Source organism: Rhipicephalus microplus, chromosome 5 (assembly GCF_043290135.1).
Source record: "Rhipicephalus microplus isolate Deutch F79 chromosome 5, USDA_Rmic, whole genome shotgun sequence".
Lineage (NCBI taxonomy): Eukaryota > Metazoa > Arthropoda > Arachnida > Ixodida > Ixodidae > Rhipicephalus > Rhipicephalus microplus.
Genome location: NC_134704.1, coordinates 160,475,588 through 160,496,613, shown reverse-complemented (window position 1 = coordinate 160,496,613; position 21,026 = coordinate 160,475,588). Strand labels below are relative to the sequence as shown.

General features: G+C 47.2%; 2 protein-coding genes across 3 annotated transcripts in view; one reads left to right on the top strand and one right to left on the bottom strand.

The window, feature by feature from the left end:
* The window catches only part of LOC142817999 (uncharacterized), a 46,241-nt gene extending 25,744 nt beyond the window's left edge, over nucleotides 1–20,497 (bottom strand). The window contains exons 1-6 of the mRNA XM_075896145.1: nucleotides 20,398–20,497; nucleotides 19,357–19,486; nucleotides 19,052–19,227; nucleotides 18,485–18,544; nucleotides 18,149–18,422; nucleotides 17,673–17,854 (exon numbers count right to left, since the gene is read on the bottom strand). Of these exons, the coding sequence (XP_075752260.1) occupies nucleotides 17,673–17,854; nucleotides 18,149–18,308 (342 nt within the window). The 5' untranslated portion in view covers nucleotides 18,309–18,422; nucleotides 18,485–18,544; nucleotides 19,052–19,227; nucleotides 19,357–19,486; nucleotides 20,398–20,497. The remainder of the gene's footprint in view (nucleotides 1–17,672; nucleotides 17,855–18,148; nucleotides 18,423–18,484; nucleotides 18,545–19,051; nucleotides 19,228–19,356; nucleotides 19,487–20,397) is intronic.
* The window catches only part of LOC119174152 (iris-like), a 155,928-nt gene that overhangs the window by 28,646 nt on the left and 106,256 nt on the right, over nucleotides 1–21,026 (top strand). The gene's annotated exons all lie outside the window — the stretch shown is intronic.

Sequence of the window (21,026 nt, the reverse complement as noted above, 5' to 3'; positions counted from 1 at the left end):
ATACAAAAGAATAAATAAAATGGCACAGAAAAGAAAACCCCCATTATGATTAGGACAATATATAAATCATTTGCCAGAGAATCTTTTTCAACATATCTTTAGTACGAGTGCGCAGTACACTCAGGGGCAGCATATTGTCACGGGGTAAAAAAGAACGTGGCAATATTGAAGTGCGGAATAGTCCGGTATATTCTTTTATTGTACCTTGAACGACGTCTGGGTAATATGTAGAACTTTCGTATTATAAAGGATATACTAAAGCGCAGGTAACACATGGAGAACATATAAGAACGCACATACGCGGTGACCCGGCAGATAGTTGTCACAGGCACGAAATAAACTACATTATCGGGAATATTAGTGACGTGCCCTTACTTTAGTACGCAAGCCTCCTCTGTTCATGTGTATTGCGGTGTGATGCAGCTGGAAGCGCAAATGAAAGTAAAAGCTTCCATATGTAAGCGGTTTGAAGTCCCAGAGACTAAAGTTCTATAAATCTCCATCATGCCAATGACTTAGCTTGGACGGGCGTGCAGGTGACTGACCTAAAGAACGTTCTTCCCGCACTGGGCGTGGAGGACGTCTTTACGGATCGCGCCGACCTGTCCGGCCTCAGCTTGGACAAAAGGGTGCGGGTGACGCTGGCGCGACACGCGGCCTGCTTCACCGCTAGCGAGCGAGGCGGAAAACCACGCGAACAGAATGCGGCAGCTACCGAAGCGTCAACCTCCTCGACCGCTTCCGCAGCGTCGGGCTCTGAACAGCAGCAGATGGCGACGGGCACCGACAACAGCACAGGTCCAGACGCCAGAAACTGCGAGCGACGCAAGTTCGTCGTCGACCACCCATTTATGTTCCTCATCTTGAACAACGACATCGACTTCTTTCTCCTTTTCGGGCTCGTCAAGAAGTGACCTTCCCTAGCTGAACGCATTCAAAATGTCACTGAAGACCATTCACAGTGTATTTTAAAAAATCTCATATACACAAAGAAGAGAAAAGCTTGCGTTCGCAGCCTGATTGACATAATTTGAAACAGTAACTAATTTGCATAGATTAATGTTTCATAAAAGCGCGAGGAACGTTATGGGTGGCCACTGCCAAAAAGCCGTTCGGACGAATAGTCTGTTAAAACTGCAGATGCATTTGCGTAGCAAGTGGTTCAGTACAAAAGTATGAAATATTTGGCTACAAGACCCCGCAGTTTGATTTATAGGGGGGGGGGGGGGGGGGCGTCGCTAGTGATAGTACTTAACTTTATGGCTATGTGGCATGAGCCACCACCCTATCTAAAGGGCACAGCTGGATACATCCATTCATTCGTTTCTTTTTATTTTGTAGAGTGAGCCTCGAACTTTTACTTTTTTAATGAGGAATGAGCGAAATTTTTCAGTTGTGAATATAGATGAGTTTGCTAAGTTCGCAAGTACTATTCACGAGCCGTCATTGTAGCTGGCCTGTGGGCAACGTGCAGTTCACAATATGGAACAAATGTTTTTGTGATCTGTTGATATTCCAACGTAAAATATTGTCACGGGGGTGAGAGAATGAATGAAATAAATACTGTGGTCCAAACCAAGACTTCATAATATATTTACAAAATATACAGGGAGAGTCAGAGGCACCTGCAGCAGAGTTGGAAGAACAGCAGCAACAACAACACGAGCACGGTCGCTTTCATCGTCTTCGTCGTCTATGATGCTCTTTCGTTGCCGATGTCGTGTAACATATAACCCCCCGCTGCTGGCAGCGCCGTCTCGGCGCCTAATGGAGAGTAGGATCATATGCGGATATGTACGGTTTGAGGCGGGTCACGTGGACGACGTAAGTAGCGGGTGTGGACGACGATGACTGACTGCCCAACGGAGCAATCTCGTATGTGACATCGGTAAGCCGGCGTAAAACCTTGCAAGGCCTTGAGTAGCGAGACAGGAGTTTCGAAGAGAGGCCAACGTGGCGGCATGGTGTCCTGAGGAGGACCAATGAACCTGGAGAGTAGGAAACTACTCTGTGATGGCTATCGTAGCGGGCCTTCTGAGAGAGCTGCGAGCCAAGAAGACGTTCCCGTGCGATTTGGCGGGCCACTTGAACCCGAGCAGTGGCATCCCGGGCGTACTCTGTAACCGTTTGCGTAGTTGAAGAGAGAAGAGTCTCGAAGGGTAACGCTGGATGGCGGCCGAACAATAAATAGAAGGGGAAGAAGCCAGCGGTGTCGTGGCTTGACGAATTGTACGCGAATGTCACATAAGGCAAAGTACTATCTCAATCAAGGTGATCTTTGGAAACGTACGTGGAGAGCATTGTTGTCAATGTTCGATTTAGGCGCTCGGTAAGGCCATTTGTTTGTGGGTGATAGGCCATAGTGAGATTGTGACGCGTCGAACACGAGCGAAGGATGTCGCTTACTACTTTTGAAAGAAATGAGCGACCACGATCAGGCAGCAGCTGTCGAGGAGCGCCATGGTGAAGTATTATGTCATCAAACAGGAAGTCCGCGACGTCAGTGGCACAGCTTGTCGGTAGCGCTTGTGTGATAGCGTATCTTGTGGCGTAATCAGTGGCTATGGTCATCCACTTGTTTCCAGTGAGAAAAGTAGGAAATGGTCCAACGAGATCAAGACCGACGCGGTAGAAGGAAACGGTGGGTATGTCTATTGGTTGAAGTGGACCAGCTGGTGACAAGGTGGAGTGTTTGGAGCGCTGGCAGGACTCACATGCAGCAACGTATCGGCGCACAGAACGGCACAGGCCTGGCCAGAAGAGTCTACGCCGCACGTGATCGTACGTGCGCGTGACCCCGAGATGTCCCGTGGTTGGGACGTCGTGAAGCTGTTCAAGTACAGCGGAACGGAAAGTCGCAGGAACTACGAGTAGTAGCTCCGGTCCTTCAGCGCTGGTGTTGCGTCGGTAAAGAATGCCATCGCGTAGAACGAATAAGTGTAGCGACGGGTCTACGTGGGGCAAGCGGAGACTCTGCATGATAGACCGCAAGTGGACATCGCTGAGCTGTTCCCTGCGTATGTCGGTGAAAGCCGACATGGCGAAGACACAAGGGTCAGAATCTTGTGCTGAAAGGTCAGGTGGGTCTACGGGGTGACGGGATAGACAGTCGGCATCCTGGTGCATTAGGCCAAGTTTGTATGCCACGTCGAAGCTGTATTCTTGTAGTTTCAAGGCCCGACGGCCAAGTCGTTCTGTTGGACCTTGAAGGGACGATGGTCAGCACAAGGCATGGTGATCTGTAATTACCGAAAAGGTGTAGCCCAACAAGTACGGTTGAAATTTTCCGACTGCCCAAACTGGTGCCAAGCACTCACGCTCTGTACTGGAAAACTTGCTCTCCGAAGGAGAAAGGAGGCGACTGGCATAAGCAATGATGCGATCCTGTCTTCGTTGCCGCTGGGCGAGAACAGCACCAATTCCATGTCCGGTGGCATCGGTACGAAATTCAGTATGGGCTGACGGGTCGAAATGGGCCAAGATGGGTGGGCAAGTAAGAAATGTTGTAAGGGTGCTGAAGGCAGTTGCTTGGTCAGTACCCCAATAAAAAAGCATGTCCTTCTTCAGTAGCTCCGTAAGTGGTCGGGCAATGTCAGCGAAATTCTTCACGAAATATTGAAAGCAAGAACAAAGGCCGATAAAACTCCGTACATCTTTTGCGGAAGGTGGTATGGGAAAATCTTTGACAACTTGAATTTTGTCAGGATCAGGTTGCACGCCTCGAGCACTGACAAGATGGCCCACCACAGTGATTTCTCGACAGCCGAAGCGACATTTGGAAGAGTTGAGCTGAAGTCCTGCTTTCCGGAAAACCTCAAGAACAGCCGTTAGGCGGCTAAGGTGGCTTTCGCATGTAGGTGAAAATACGATGACGTCATCGAGATAGCACAGGCACGTGGTCCATTTGTATCCACGCAGGAGAGAGTCCTTCGTCCTTTCAAATGTAGCTGGCGCATTACACAACCCGAATGGCATAACCTTGCAGTGGAAAAGTCCATCCGGTGTGATGAATGCGGTTTCCTCACGGTCTCGATGATCGACAGAAATCTTTCAGTGTCCTGATCGCAAGTCGATAGATGAAAAGTAGGAAGACCCAGGTACGTAGTCGAGAGCATCGTCATTCCGCGGCAGTGGATATACGTCCTTACGTGTTACTTTAAGTGACGGTAGTCTACGCAGAAGCGCCAGCTGCCATTCTTCTTGACTAGCACGACCGGCGATGCCCATGGACTGCAGGAAGGTTCGATGACATCTTTTGTGAGCATTTCTTCAACTTCGTGTTGGATAACTGGTCGCTCAGCATTAGACACATGACAAGAACGTCGTCGGATGGGGCTGGCGTCTCTAGTGTTAATCCTATGAGTTACAAAGGATGTCTGTCCCAAAGGGCGGTCATCAAAATCAAAGATGTCACGGTAGGATTTCAGCAGGTGCCGGATGTCAGTTGTCTGTGCTAGAAGAAGGTCCGGAGCAATCATCTTGTCGATGGTGGCATCCAATGCGCTCTTCGAGGATGAAAATGGAGCTGAGGACGAAGAAGATTCGGCAACGAACGCCGAAATGGCAGCATATATAGAAAAAACTTTTGCCAAAGTCATACCATCTGGGATAACTTGAGCGCACCAGCTGAAGTTTAGGATCGGAAGAGATGCTGTATTTCCCGTGACTGTCAAAAAATTGTGAGGCACGGCAACATTTTTGGCCAGGAGAACGTCAGCAATAGGTGTCAACATGTAGTCACCATTGGGAACAGGAGGGACAGATCTCAGGTTCACGTAAGTAATGGCTGGAGGTGCTAGGCGAACGTGATCTGCAGAACACAGACGGGGTTGAGCTGGTGTTTTGTCGTCATGGGAACACGGTAAATCAAGCTGAAGCATGCCAGTTCCACAATCAATAAGGGCAGAGTGGGCGGATAAAAAGTCCATGCCGAGGATAAGTTAATGAAAACATTTCTCGAGCACAGCAAATAGCACTGTCATGGAGCGATCAGCCTCACTTATACGCGCGGAGCACATTCCAAGCACGGGAAACGTGCCGCCGTCGGCGACCTGGATGAGTGGCACCGTGGGTGGCGTTAAAGCTTTCCTAAGGCGGCAGCGAAGTTCTGAATTCTTCACTAATATGTGAGCCCCCGTGTCTACAAGTCTAACAACGGGTGTGTCATCTACTTCAACGTCAATAAGGTTGCGTCGAGTCGGCAGCATGGTCATAGGATTTGGCGGGCAAGTGGTCAATGCAGCATCACCTCCGGGAGCTGCATCGTCTAGTTTTTCCGCGGTAGGTGGTCAGTCGGCGATGTTGGTCGGCGAAATCGGGGCGAGCGAGACGATGGGCGACGGGAGAGCGGTGAACGTGACTGGTGAGCATGCGGAGATGGAGAGCGACGACGATATGGCGGCATAGAAGGAAGAACGTCTTCACTGGTGGCCTGAGGTGACTCCCGGTAAGTTTGAAAGCGTCCGTGCTCCCTCTCTGGCCGATGGGGGTACCCTTAGGATGCCTGATGCCAATACCACCGAGTTTTACATTGGTGGGCCACGTGCCCGATACGGTGGCAGTTGAAACAAACGGGTGATCGTCAGCAGTCGTCCACTCAGCTGGATTGAGAGGGCACGCCGGAAGGTTTTTGCTTTGGGCATACGAAACAGGGGATCGACGACGGTTGATCGGCTGAGAGGGAGCTGTAGTGCACTCGGAGGCCAGTCCAGCATTGGAAAGCTCTTGTCGCATAATGGCATGTACCAGTCGCACCATCTGAACGCTAGAGTCACAGGAATGGGAGCACGTGGACGCAGGAGACAGAGCTTCAAGTTCACGTCTGATGATCTTGTTCACATGCTGTGCAGTTAATGGCGTCTGTAGCGCAGGCCTGTCTTCGCATGACCAGGTTGCTGCTGTGTTTAGTAGTCGAGTGAAATTATGGGCGATACGTCGACTTTTTGCGGCCTCAAAACGCTGGCACTCTTTGATGATGGCATCGACGGTGTTGCAGTCCTTGCATTTGAGAAGGTTGAATGCATTATCTTCAATGCCTTTCAATATGTGAGCTACTTTTTCGGTTTCTTCCATACCGTTGTCCGCTTTTCGGCGAAGGGCAAGCATGTCCTGTATGTTAGTCACGTAGGACTCTGATGACGTTTGCGCACGAGATACCAACTCCTTCTTGGCGGCTGCCTTTCTACCCACAGACTTGCCGAAAAGGGCACGCATCTTTTCTTTGCACGCATCCCAGCTTCCAATTTCATCTTCGTGGTTCTCGAACCGCACTTTTGCTGTTCCTTTCAAGTAGAACAGGATATTGCTAACATAAGAGTTTCATCGCAGTGGTAATTCTTACTTGTACGTTCGTACAATGGCAACCATTCTTCGTTGTTGACATCATCCGTGCCACAGAACGTGCCAGGATCTTTTAGCTGTGGAAGGACAACAGTTGTTGTTGTAGTCGCCTCGGTGGGAGCTGGTCCCTGGTTTGCCATGGTGGAAAAATCCAAGCGTCGGCCACTGCGGAGCTCCGTTATATCGTGTTGTACCCCGCACCACCACCAAATGTCACGGGGGTGAGAGAATGAATGAAATAAATATATTTACCAAATATACAGGGACTGTCAGAGGCAGCTGCAGCCAAGATGGAAGAACAGCAGCAACAACAACATGAGCACGGTCGCTTTCATCGTCTTCGTCGTCTATGATGATCTTTCGTAGCCGATGTCGTGTAACAATAAGAAAAAAAATGACAGCGAGGCCACACAAACAACACTTTGTTAGTTCAAGGGGTAGGAGCCTCGTCATGCTGCTAACATAGCAGCGTTTTGCTCTTATCCTTGCGTTTTCTTTTTCGCAACTCTGTGAAAAAAATGCTCAATAAAACTGAAATTGAAACTGAAAAACTGAAATAGCAAGCAGTGCTTTTATTTTACCCGCACCAAGTTACAGCTCTTATTCCCATTCGAATCGTAAAATGAATGTATTAGGCAACCTTCGCATGATAGGCCAGTGTAAAGCGGAGATCAGTGGAGCGGAAATGTTATCACGTCGCTGCAGTCGTGCTTTGACGAAGTCGACTCGCCGCTACCTGCAGGCCATTCGCATGCTTGCGGTTGGCCGTCATCTAATCCTGACACTTCAAAAAAAAAAAGAAATGCCTCTGAACAACCTGGTGGTAATTGACTTTGTCGTGGTTCCGTGGTTGGCATGTATGCTGTGTGGTATTATGCAACATACGTTAATCACGCTTTTAGGAGCGAAGTTCCTTCAGGGCGTGGGCTGAGCGTCCCGTCGTAATCGTATGCAGCCATGCACGTCTCGTCAGTTCTTGTACAAGCTGTAGAGGGTGGTGCTTGTGTATATAACGAAATGCATATACGCTGAAAAATGCGAGTGGTACGGTACTTGAGGACGTTACTTGAAATGATATGTATCACAGCATATCCATGAAGTGAATGATGATGAGGGGGTGAAGCGTCCGTCAGTCCGTCCGCGCTTCCGTCCATCCGTCCGTCCGTTCTTGCTTCCGTCCATCCATGCGTCCGTCCGTCCGCTCGTTCGTCCATCCGTGCGTTCATCTGTGCGTCCTTCCCTCCACACGTCAGTTCCTGCGTTTAACCATGCGTTCGTCCGTGCGTCCGTTCGTCCATCTGTACATTCGTCCAGTGTCCGTCCGTGCTCTTGTGCGTCCACCCATGCGTCCGTCCGTCCATGTGTCCATTTGTCCATCCGTGTGTAAAACAGACAGACAGATGATGGACGGATGCGGCCAGCGGATGATTCACGGTTGGCAGATAAAAAGTATGATACGCGCAGGGCGGCAGCAGCTCGCGCTCGAATATGAAACCCCAATGTGCGAGCGCACGAAAAAATGGCAATGAAGACACACGAAGACGTTGGCGATCACGTATTCGTCGGTGGCGCCGTACGCCAGGGGGCGTGGTGTAGTAAAATAAAAGCCACTTTGGTGCGCGCGAGGGTACAGAAGATCGTCTGGTGGACAAAGCTGCAGAGCGGCGTGCGCGCAAGGTGGCAGCGGCGGCTGGCGCTCGAAGACGGAACCCCGATTTGCGAGCGTGCGTGAGAGAGGTGGGAGAAACTTTTTTGAAGTGTCTTTGCTGGGGTCGAAAGTGGTGGGGGTGGGTGGGAGACGGCCCCTCTGTAACCCCCTTCCTCAGGCTGCGGCCAGGCCTTGGATCCTGGCGGCATCTTGGGCCAGCCGAACGGCCTAGAGCTGGTCCTCCGGGCACGTGCTGAGCAGAAACGCGTCCCACTGCTCGGCCGTGGTAATTGTGAATGTAGGCTTTGTGCTGTTTGATTGAGTGAGTAGCTGCGGGACAGGCCCATATAATATGGTAGAGCTCGGCGTTAGGTGCACCGCAAGCTTTGCATTGTGGTGTCTCCACAGCGGGGTAAATACGGCTGTACAGTGACGGGTGAGGCAGAGGCGTGCCGTGAAGCTGTGCGGCGGTGCCGACAAGATCCCGGAGTACGAGAACTGGAGGGCGAAGTGGCGCGGCAGCGGTATGTGGACCCAGCTTCGTTCCACTCCCCATAATTCACCCCGTGGATATGCTGTCATTTTTCTAGCGATCATAGTCGTATACCGGTTCTGAAACTGTGCCCCTGACAGTCAAATATGATACCGTATTTACTCCAGTGTGAAGCAATGTTTTTTTATTTTTGTTGCTAAAGTGGACTCTCACTTACTGAGCTTCGAAATTCTATTCTTTTTCTAGACGTAATGAAATGTCACCTCTCACGTTACAATCGTGGCCGTGTTACAATCCACTAAATACGGTATGTGTAATATACGGCACCATGCAAAAAAAACTTTGCATGTGCTTTCTTGAACTTTTTGAAAGCATGTTTTAAATGAAAGACGTGAGATTTTTTAGACAGCACCAACTTCTATCAATTGGTGAAAATTTGCGCCAGAGGGAGTCAACTGTGCATGCTCTGGATTACTTTTCCTGTTAATAAATGCTTTTTGTGGTTGTGGCGTTCATGAATAACATCAAATACGCTATTATCAAAGCTTCGTTTTCCTCGTCCGATCATCGCGCACAATGGCATGGTTCACGTTAGTATTCGTTTTTACGACCGAATGTTTCCGGCAGTGGTCAACAGGGCGGCGCTTCAGGTCCGCTGAAACAACAGCGCTGGTTCCCCATAAGCTGCTTTCTATATAAAAAGTGCTTAAGACCAGTCCCGGTCACTGTAGCTTACCGAATGAATCGTTATTAATCGCCAGGAGAGTAATTGTTCAATTGTTCGAGTGCGTCTTAGCAATGTCAAACACTTTTTATTCCACGTAAAGCAGCGGGCTGCTATTGTTTAACGACCATGCGCCGTATGCGGTGCGCGGACCGTGTATTTAAGACTCCTTGTTTTAGCGGAAAGTTTCTCAACATGCTTCAATAAGTGAAGCGCGCTTTTCTGTGTAGCTGCTGTGGTGCATCTAATCGCTGCTCGGGAGCTGATAGCTGGCGTGCTTCGCAGAAAAGCAAGCACGTTGCACCAGCGCATCGGAAGAAATATGGCAATGCGTGGGCGCTGGTACTGATTAGCTTCGATTCACGGCTCCACCATGTGTGCCGGCGCCCTGCGAAGCGCAGCCATAAGGTACATAAATGAGCTCCTCCTGTACAGGGTAGGAACACTTCCTATAAAGGCTCTATTGTGGTTCAAACGCTCCCGTTCCCTAGCTTTGCCTGGCATGTATAGGGATGAACCGCTTTCAGTGAAATGCACGGTACTTCGACTGAGTTTATCATTTCTGACGATAGGGCTTGCGCATGTAGTGTTAATACTCATAACACTTATTATTGAAAACACCAATTATTAGGCGCCTAACGACAAAAGCAAAGCATTTCATTACGAAGCAATGTCAGTTTCTATCAATCTACATGTCCCCGTAGGTCGTAGTGTTTTAACGGTCAAAGGAATAAGTTGATGGACACAAATGTTAGCGCGACATGACGAGAAAATATGATGATGTATATGACTCGTCATTTCGCGAAAAAAGTGACCCGAATGTCATCTACACCATCACATACATGACCTGGTAAGCGAATCCTAACAGCCGTTTTAATAACTTGATGTGTACCAAACTCGACAGGGTATAATAAGAGTGGGTACGTGGTGAACATTAATGGCTGGTCATAACACGAAAGACATGTCACTCATGTAACGTGCGATATGAGACACACGAGAAAGGCCGTGTCTTTGGACATCCTTGTTCCTAGGCGTCAAAGGGGCGTATGACAACGTTACGCATGGAGCAGTCCTCACCGCTCTCGAAAATGTAGTAGGAGGTGGTCGGATGTGTCGCTGGATACGTAGTTATCTGTCAATGCGATCCTTCTTTGTGAGCATACAGAATATATATATATATATATATATATATATATATATATATATATATATATATATATATATATATATATATATATCAACTCAATGTTTTTGAGCAGTTAAGATGGTCAAACCTCTCCACATAACAGCCACCATGGCGTCCCCCAGGGTGGCGCACTCAGCCCTGCGCTGTTTATTCTTACGCTAATTGCTCTCACTGAACATCTGCCAAGCACAGTCAGACTATCAATGTACGCAGATAACTGCGTTTGGGCATCGGCTGTAACACGCCTACAGTTGCGAGTAAGAATTGAAGAAGCTGCCACTGGGAAATTAGGTTACCACTGAAATCGAGACTTGAAAATTTCTTCCGAGAAATGCGTCTTCGTAGCTTTTACACGCAAGCCTATGAATATGTACACCATAAGCATCAATGGTCAAACTGTACCATACGTTCGATCGCAAAAGTTTTTAAGCGTCATAATTGACACGAATCTTTCATGAAGCGACAATGTTTCGTACTTGTAAAAACAGTTATTAGACATCTGTGATATATTTAAGTTCTTTGCAGGGATCACTTAGGGAATGTTCCCCAGTGCAATGCTACAGCTGTATTGGGTATCTTTTCTCAGTTTCATGCGTTACAGCTTACCGGCATTGACCAATGCAAGCAAAACGATCCTACGAACGTTACAGTGTTCAGGCTCAGGCACTCTGGATTTGCCTAGGCTTGCCTCGTAGTGCGTCGACAAAGGATTTTATAGCAATCGCCGGTGACCTCCTCATTGCGACACATTTTCACGTTCAGACACTAAGATCACATATAAGGCATATTGCTCGGACACCCTGCCACCACCTAGCCTCCTTGCCAGCAGACAGACCACGTTCGTCCTTTTGCCGAACGGTAGCCACGTATCGCGGCGCTTTGCCAACATGCTTCACACCCGCCGCCCGGCCTTCAACTCTTCCTGGGTGCCTGACTCAGGCTAACAAATGGCTAACTATACCTGGCACCCAAAAAAAACCAGATATGTCGTCACCTGCTCTTATGCTGCTTGCTCTGCTCTTGTTATACGAGACGTACCTAGGCTTTATAGACGTATACACCGACGGCTCCGTTATAATGAATACTTCAACGGCATCTCTTATTATTCCAATAAAAGCCATAACAAGCGAATTCAAGACGTCTCACCTTACTATACTACATAAACGGGAGTGGAGCTCACAGGTCTTCGTGCCACAATGCAATTCATTAGAGATCAACAGTCACAAGTCACAAAAATGAACAATTTTCAGTGACCCTAAGGCCATTCTTCAATTCCTTCTATAACGCTTACGCCTTGGCCCGTATGATCAACTGGTGATCGAGATTGCAGAAAAAACTGACCATTTAATTTAGAAAAGACATGAAATAGCCTTCAAAGAGCTTTCAAGTCACTGTGGAATAATTGTCGATGAACGGGCTGGTCGAGCTGCCCGTTCTGCCCGTACGGAAAGCAAACAACTGACGCTACACGAAAACTCCGCATGCCTGCTCGCAAGCGCACCCCGCCGCAATGAAACGAGTCGCATTTTACCCGTGCACGATTATGTACCTTAGAACCAACTCTCAGTCTTCGAATTCCTCCAGGTCTTCACCGACGAGACGCTACTGTGCTATTCAGGTAATGGTTGGGTGCCGCATTTACCAATGCGTTCGCGTTCTGCATAGAAATGGAGGACACTGCTGATTGATGATTGATATGTGACCCTAAAGGGCCACTCACCAGGTTTGACAATATTGAGCTGACAAGCGTAATGCATAGACGAGGCGTTCATGATCACGTCTGCCAAAATTTGCAACGCTACGCGCCGCGGAAATGGGTCAAATTTCAAGATGAAAGCTGCTCGCCCGCCCCTCTACCTGCGCACGCGTAAAGAATGAGGGCATGACGTGGGCGTGTGATGTGTCCTACGTACGCAGCACTGTGGTCACGTTGGTCCTCTACGTAGGCGACTCTGCTCTGACGTTGTCAACAGTATACCACGTGATATGGCAAAAATTATTTAACACAACGTGCGTAGTTTATGTATTTGTTGCTTTAAGAGATGAGTAAAACTTGAAATAAAAAATGAGACGCAATAAAAAATTGTCCACGTTTTTCTTACATTTTTTTCCCGTGAAATGCGATGAGATGCGGGGATAATGTGCCAGCGTTTCACATGCGTTCGGGTTCCCACGGTCAGCGCATTGAGCCGACGACCTCCGTGGAACGCTCCTACGCGTTCGCGCACTCATTGTGCTCATCTACTCTACCGCGTCTAAGTCAGCGTTTCCAAACGATCCCGCAGAAACAGCCAGAACACCACAAAATACCGCTGGTCAACAAAGCAACGCCGCTCGCATACACGGGGGCTGGGATTGTTCGGGCACGTCATGCGCACGTTACCTCTTGGATGGGGAAGAGGTTCGGCTTGCGAAGGCTACGCGGAGGAGTGGCAAGGGTTTCGAACTCATCTCATAGAGAAATAAAGGTTACGAGTGGGCACTCCCGTAGACCCCAGCGGCCCAATCGACCCTAGCACACCTAGTGGTTGGTGAGAGCAAGTGGCGTGCGCTTCCTGTTTCGGTTTCACTGGCGCAAATTTTGAATTACTTTGCATCACCGACGTTTGGCTATGACGAAAGTTCGTGATTTCAGACCACTATTCATCGCCCAAAATGGATAGTTTTTGTAGGTAGTTTTGATTTAGCGATTCCCTGTTTTGTTTTGTTCAGTGGTTCGTGCGAATCGGTCGTGACGTAATTTTTATTTCGATTAAGTTATAATAAAAAGAGATGCAGGTAATGATAATTCACTACGGTTTTATTCTTCGCGCTTGTGTTTTTCTTTTGGAACGAGTGATCAATGTATATGATTCACATAAAAAACAGCGCCAATAACGAGAGACTAGAAAAAGAAGGAGACAGACAGTGGCACTGAACTTACAACAAGATTTATTTGCCAGAACCGCACAATATATACTTGGTCAGTATCTAACAAAAAAAGAAAATACAAAACAAACAAAACAGAATCCACCTAACAACCACATAGTCATCTTCACAACGCACCATGAGCAGCACGTGTGCTAACATGCCGAAGGAAATCTATTTCTTTTAATGATAGCGCAATCGAAGGCCTGCTGACACATGCACTGCCCAGCCTTTCTATTTCTGAAGCCTCATAAATTTCACGTATCAACTGGTCCCGATGCCGCCTAATGACGGTACAAAGCTGAAAATCAGGGACACAGCCGCAGTCTCGGCAATGAATGCCGAGATGGCCCGAAACTGTAGAGGAGACGTTGTGAGCGTGCTCTTTCAGCCGCTCATTTAAACACCTGCCTGTTTGGCCGATGTACCACTTGCCGCAAGACAAGGGTAGTGAGTACACCACTCCTTCAATGCATGGAACGTACTTCTTTCGATGCTTGACTTTGCAGCCTCGCTCGCCCCTCGAACCAGGATTCACGGCTCTGCACAACCTAGCCAGTTTTTCTGGGGCAGAAAAAAACAGGTCTACGTCGCACCTGCTGGCTACTTTTTTGAGATTGTGGGTGACGCCGTGGGTATAGGGAATAACGACGAAGTTTCGTTTCCCACGTCCCTTATCCTTTGTACGGTTCTGAGCATTATTTTCTGGGCTCGTATTTTCTGATACGTGAAATTTATGAGGCTTCTGAAATAGAAAGGCTGGGCAGTGCATGTGTCAGCAGGCCTTCGATTGCGCTATTATTAAAAGAAATAGATTTCCTTCGGCATGTTAGCACACGTGCTGCTCATGGTGCGTTGTGAAGATGACTATGTGGTTGTTAGGTGGATTCTGTTTTGCTTGTTTTGTATTTTCTTTTTTTGTTAGATACTGACCAAGTATATATTGTGCGGTTCTGGCAAATAAATGTTGTTGTAAGTTCAGTGCCGCTGTCTGTCTCCTTCTTTTTCTAGTCTCTCGTTATTGGCGCTGTTTTTTATGTGAATCATGTCGTACCAACTCGCCCAAGCAACCACGTTAGCTACTATCAATGTATATATCAGTCAAAGAGACAGAGTATCCGTAATGTTTTATTCAAAGGCAAGGTAGAGTCTGAGAATATAAAAAGCACAATATGACAAAGGTAGACAACAAATGCATCTCGCCTTACAAATAAATTGTAACAAATACAGAGAGAACACAGACAACGCACACATCGCTAGAGTTGGCAGAAGCCGAGAAGCTGGTGAAGTATGACACACCGGGCCAGTGGGTAAGTAAGGATCTATGGCAAAAACACAGCGCACAATGCTGATGAAGAAGGAAGAAGTGACATGTACACAGCAATGAAGTCGCGAATCACGCCTGGGGTTAACCGAAATAATGCATATAAAAAAGAGCACACAGAAACCACACGACACAATATAGCAGAAAGGCAAAGGTGCAGTGTGCTGGCTGTGGTTAAGAACAGCTAGTCCAAAATGAAAAAAAGCAGACTTGATGCCTGCTTGTCCTCAGAAAGGTAGGGCTTTGCAGCTTGCTCACTAGGTGAAAGACAAACTTTATGCTACAACACTGGCAGGTTTTGTGGCTTTTGTTATGCGTCGCCTTCATCAAAAACTTAAGATCCCAAATGATTTGCGTCTGGGTGTTGCTGTGACGCTTGCGAGCTAAAATAGATTGTAGTCCTCACTTATCCAGATTTGTGGACCTTAATTGGTGCTACGAGAGCGGTATTACAGGGCTAATAAATAGCAGAAGGAAACCACTTTGGCTCATTATTTTTCACAAAGGCTCTACATCGTACGTTATCACTCAAAGGCTATATAAAAATAAAATGGCAGCGTCCGCAGCCCCATCAAACGCTACAAGTTTGAGTATTCTTTTGAAAGTTTTGATGGGCGTGATGAGGAGGTTGATGAGAAGCTAAAATACGAAAAGCGTGATAACGTGAACCGTGCCCACTTCATACTGTGTTCCTTACCCGCTCGAAGACATTTCAACAAGCGGTTTTGTTATCGATATATTACTTGAGCTGGAGAGATAAAGCATACACAGTGACCAAGCGAGCCACAGTAAAGTGTACAGTTCGCCCGCATTTGCTACAAAAATACAGACAGGATACCCAACATTCTTTTTAAGGTTATGCAAATCACTTCGAGCGAATACACAGTGTCCCTACTCCTCGTAGCGGGTAACCTAAGCAATCTATGCAACGAAGGAGTGGCTAGTCCAGTTGAGCTGAATATAAGCATAGAAAACCATAATGAAGTCTCCTGTAACGAAGTAATAACATAACAAAGCTATTGCAGGATTCGGCTCAACTCGAATACTTTAGTGTAAACCCGCCGCTAATTGCTAACCTTTGAACTTGTCAAGCTGTATGCCTGAGATTGAAGACTGAAACCTAACCCTATCTAAGTTTCGGTTCACAAAACGCCCATGCCAACATAAACGAACCCGGCAAAACATTTTCAGAAATTTCGCGCGACACCCAGCAGAGCAGAAATGAAAATCGCCAACACTTGACAGATGGTGATACAAAACATCGCACACTTTCAGGTGATGTGCAGTGGCCTCAATTATGGCAAGAAAGTGAGATTCAAGTTGTTGTACATATGCAAAAGCTGCTTCTGATGGCACAGTGAGACTCCCAAAAAGTTTGCTGGGGACGTGGTATGCTTTGAGCATTGTGAAATACTGGTGGGTACCCTTAAGCGTCTCACTGTCGTCTTTCAGTAACTGTGGGCAACTGCAACCGTCACATGCATTCCGAAGGAAGTGTTTGATGAGAAAACCAGCTACATAATATGCAGCGGACTCATCGATAGTATGGGAGTGAACGTTTGTCGCAAGTTCAGAGAGATCGTCTAGAGCGGGAAAGTCGTCAGGCTGTGGCTGTGCACACTCCTCATTATCCACAAGGGACGCACTGGTGAGGGAGAATGGTGAGAGCTGCTCCTGGAGGAGGTCACATTCATCATCCTCGACATTTCCGTATTCTGACAGCTTGAAGAGTTTTCTTATGCAGATGTGCTTCAGGCCACAAATAAATTGTGCTACATTGGGGTTGGTGTTGCAACCCTGTTTTTGCCTAATGTGGCCAAATATGTTCTCCAGAGGATCCTGTTGAAGCCTGCGTGTTAACAGGTATTCAAAATTGTAATTTTCGGAGAGGTCGTCCCATAGTTGACAAATTGCCTGAATTGTAATTTGCCAACCTACGATGGTTTGTGGTTGACGTCTGCCAACAAACTGCCATGATGCAATCCAGGGAAGCTGGCCTCGGAGGAAGTCAATCAGATCTGAATCATTTTTCATGATTGCATGCCGCAGCTTTTGTGAAGTTCTTTTTTTACTCGAGCTGTTCAAGGCATCGAAAATCCTGTCCGTTCGATCACAAAATTGAGCTGTAGTGAAGGCCGAGGCAGGCAGCACCTTCGCATACACCAATGCCGTGATAGCAATCGAAACTGCTGCACTGAGGACCTGAGTTGCTCTGCTGACCTTCATATTAGAAAAGAGGTTTCTGATGAACGTGCCGTTCAGTCAACTTTGGAGCCAATCACAACCGCAACTCATGTGAGGATTGGTAAAGGCTTACAATGTGCGACCAGTTAACGATGTCATCCCCAATGTATAACTTGTGTGCTTGGACATTATTGCGCGTTGTTTTAATTAAATGCGGAACATCAAAAATGTAATATACCCGCTCACCATTAACTTCAAAAAAGGCTTTGTTACAGTCACTCTTAGTTGGTTAGCGAGACCTACATTTGAACTGCCCTGGTCACAAATGACTGCTTTCACTGCAATATTAATGCTCCTAAGCTCCAAAATGAGTGACACCAGCAAGTTATGCATAACAGATGATGGTGTTGATGTGTGCCCTATAGTAAAAGCAACCGGTTGAACCCACTTTCTCGAAACGCCAACAAGAAGAAAAACCAGTGCTCGATCAGCGATGGCTGAAGTGCGATGAGTGCCATCATCTGTAAAACCCTGGACAACGTCTCTTGCAGCATCATAGTACAAATTCTTTTTGAGTGCTATTTCGTCGAAAACTAAAGCGCACACTCGGTCCCGTTCATTCCAAGCTTGAGTATTTGTTGCAATGGAAGAAAGGATTCCTGGAATTCTGCCTGGAGTCATCTTTACATTAGCTAGCCACCTCCTTAATGAACGCCGGTAGGGCAAAGAAAAATATGGAGCCAGAAATCGGTATGCTCGCGGACCTCGGAAGTTTAAGTGAAGAGAGAATTTCTTGAACCACACGGGAAACCGCTTGCCCTTGCGTTTGGGCCTCAAGCGAACATGTGCAGAAAGAAGTTTAAATACCTCCTCGGTGACGTGCGGTTGGATAACTTCAAGGGCCTTTGAAGTCGATGACGGTGCTTGGTGAGGCTGTCTCCGCAGTCTTTTGATAGTTTTCCGCTGTGCTGCTACTTTGGCTTGCAGATGTTTAATGGTGTGCTTGTACTTCATTGATGGAGACATTGTCGCTGGCACACAGGGACGCACTGCAGTAAACAAAAAATGGATGTAAAAGCGAAGAACAACTAATCCCATACGAGCACTTTCCTCGCTCTTTCAGACCCAAGGTGCACAACTTTCTGTGGTGCAAAGTTTTCAATTCCACTACCTAAAAACAAACCATTCACAATGTTGACAATGCACAAAAAAATAAAGATCACTGAGAGCCCACCCTTACATTTTGTAAGTGCACACGTAGTGTCCTTTTGAGGATAGTTTCCTCAGAATGTCCTAAACATAAAATAGCACATTAAAAACAGCTGCAATAAAAGCATAGTCACCATTTTCTCTAGGGCACTCAGGCGTGGAGCTGTTGGCGGAGACGTCTTCTGGAGGGTTTTGTGAAGCTTGTTCAGTGCCTCGGACAGTGCTGTCGGAACAATCTTGCGAGCGGCCTGCGGAAGTCTCTATATCAATCCACTCTGGTGTTGAAGTGAACATACAACTTACCGGTCACACAAGTTCCTTTTGTGACAGCTGAATGACTGGTTAAGGTTTTCTCCGGCAAGACGAAGTCAGCGGAAATTCTTTCACCAGCTACAAAGGAGCTGCCACCTGCAGAGGTTTGGTCAACAGTCAATTTCGGTAAAAAAAAGAAATCGCGACACTGAACGCACCCTGTTCATCGGGGCACCTCAATGTGTGGGAGCCGCTTTTTGAAGCCTCTACCGCAGGTCCTGAAGAAATGAAATTACGACAATGTATCAGTAAGAGGCTTAGAGAGAACCAGCATATATGTGTAGTTGGTACAAGTTAGAAAGCTTGTAGCATGGGGAAACTTGAACAGCTCTTTCAAACGCATAAATTGGTCGAACGTGGAAGAAAAGAGAAGGCACCAACTAGGAAACAAGTAATTTGTGATTTTTGGAATTATCAACAGTGGCAGCTTTCACTGATGAAAGGTATACGTACATGTGCACTCAGGCTTGAAGATAACGTGAAATAGCCCTTTAAAGTCTTTTAAAACAAGTTGCGCAGGTCAAGAGCATCAAAAAACGACAGAAATGTAAAGCTGCTGTTAGGAAGGTAATAGCCCACAATTCACAAAATTTAAGACTTTCCAAGTGTTACTTCTATAGTGAGGCTTCTCCATCGGCTACAAAGATCTTCACGGTTAACTGTCGCCACTGATTCAATACAAGTGGCTGCTATTGCACATATTTGAGTTTCAGTCAATCACTTACATGGTGCAGCTGGTTGCACACTGGGAACAGCCATTCTTGTAAGCCTTGTGTGCCCAGGGTCCATGAAACTTTGAGCAGTAAAATGGTCGCTACAAACCCTGTACGTTGCGTACAATAGGCTGGCCGGCTTACTAAGGAGATCATCGCGTCCAGCATACTGCATCCATGCTTTCATCCTGCATTGGCAATGAACTATCAGTTGAAAGGGGAAGTGCTTGAATAGTGATTTTTTATTGTTACCCTCACTGAGCAAGTACGAACAGTAAGCCTAAAGACATGCAAACCATGCAAAAGCTTTAGCACACCTGCCGTCCCGTGGTATGCGGAAGAAACTCGTCCCAGTCTTCTTGTGGGTTCTGCCATTGTTGAAGCACCACGATACACAGCAGTAGCTGCCGTAGCTTGGACCGCCGGACGGCATGGCGTCAGCGCGGTCTGAAAATGTTAGTAAGTGGATGCTTGGCTGTCAAATTACGAAAAAGATATGTGCACGTCATAAGTGTGCCAACAAACCCCTTTGAATGATTAGCTAATCGATGCACAATACAAAACCAGTGATACATCTCTGACCCATAAAACTCTGACTTGCAAATATATACGTCAAGACCACGTACAAAGATCTTCAGAAGTTTCCAGGCTGCTATCCCTTGTAATGCAATGTTATCGCGGCCTGGGAACTTTAGAACACCTTCGTACGTACACAGTATCAGCAGTACCATGGGAAGAAAAATTGTAGTTGAAATTTATGCGGTAAAATTATATTGGAAGCGTCAAAAAAATTTGTGAGCAGCTTGCACTAGTGGCACAAGGCTAGCGAAAAAACGAAGATGATGGCCACTTGGCTAGTCCAGATTTGCCTCCGGCACACCATGAAATATTCGTGTTCCGAGCCTTCGGGAAACGCGTCGTGAAGCATGCGAGGCCCAGCAAATGCTTCTCAATATTTTGCACCGAGCCTATGACCTAGCTGCCCAGCTACGCTCAGCGCACAGACACTCGCGTCCGTGGCAGACGCAGCACGCGTCGCCTCGGCTTGACGCCGTGCCGCCTTTGCTATACTGCATACGTTGCACAATGTTCCCGTCTAGCCGCCGCATAGAGCCACAAACTTTCTTTTTAGCGAACCTCCCAGTCCTTACAAGCTTCAGAAAAAGGTTACAACTGCATGAATGAGACGCCACGTAAGAAACAAACTCGCACACTCGAAGCGCAACGTGTGTGTGTGCATCTTTCTATGTTTGTTGCATGGTGTCTTATTCGCGCAAGTGTAACCGTTTTCTGAAAAAATGACCCAACAAGACCAACAACATGTCATTCAACAAGCTTCGCTTGAAAACGTGCCTCACCTGTTATCTCACGCACGAAAACGCCGACGCAGCCGACGTTGACGAAAGCGACGAAAGCTTCTCGCTGTCAGTCATGCATGGGCTTGTCAGTGGGTAGATGGTGTTTATGACAGTACGGCTGAAGAAAAATAATCGCGTAAGGTGTGTTGAATAAATTGTTTTTATGTACAAAGAACATACCAAATTTGGGCGTATAATTATTATTTTGTAAAAACAATTCTGTTGCATTGATTATAACTGTTTTTTTTGCGCTTGCGCCCTCTGACGTTTGGTGAGAGCACTAGTTCGTTACGTAGTCGTGACGCACTTCCTGAGGCCAGGTTTCGCGGAGTGTCTGCTCTTGTCTTCTTCTTTCTCTATGCTCAACTCCTCTCACCCTCGTTTCGCGCTGCTTTAAAAAATCTGTTTTCTGCGCTCATAATGAACCGATTCGAAAAATGTTTGTGGCAAAACGTTCCTCATCGAACACACAACAATTTCCACTGTCTAACTAAAAGTCGGTATGGGGCCTGGTGAGTGGCCCTTTAACGTCCCAAAACCACCATATAATTATGAGAGACGCCGTAGTGGAGGGCTCCAGAAATTTCGACCACCTGGGGTTCTTTAACGTGCACCCAAATCTGAGCACA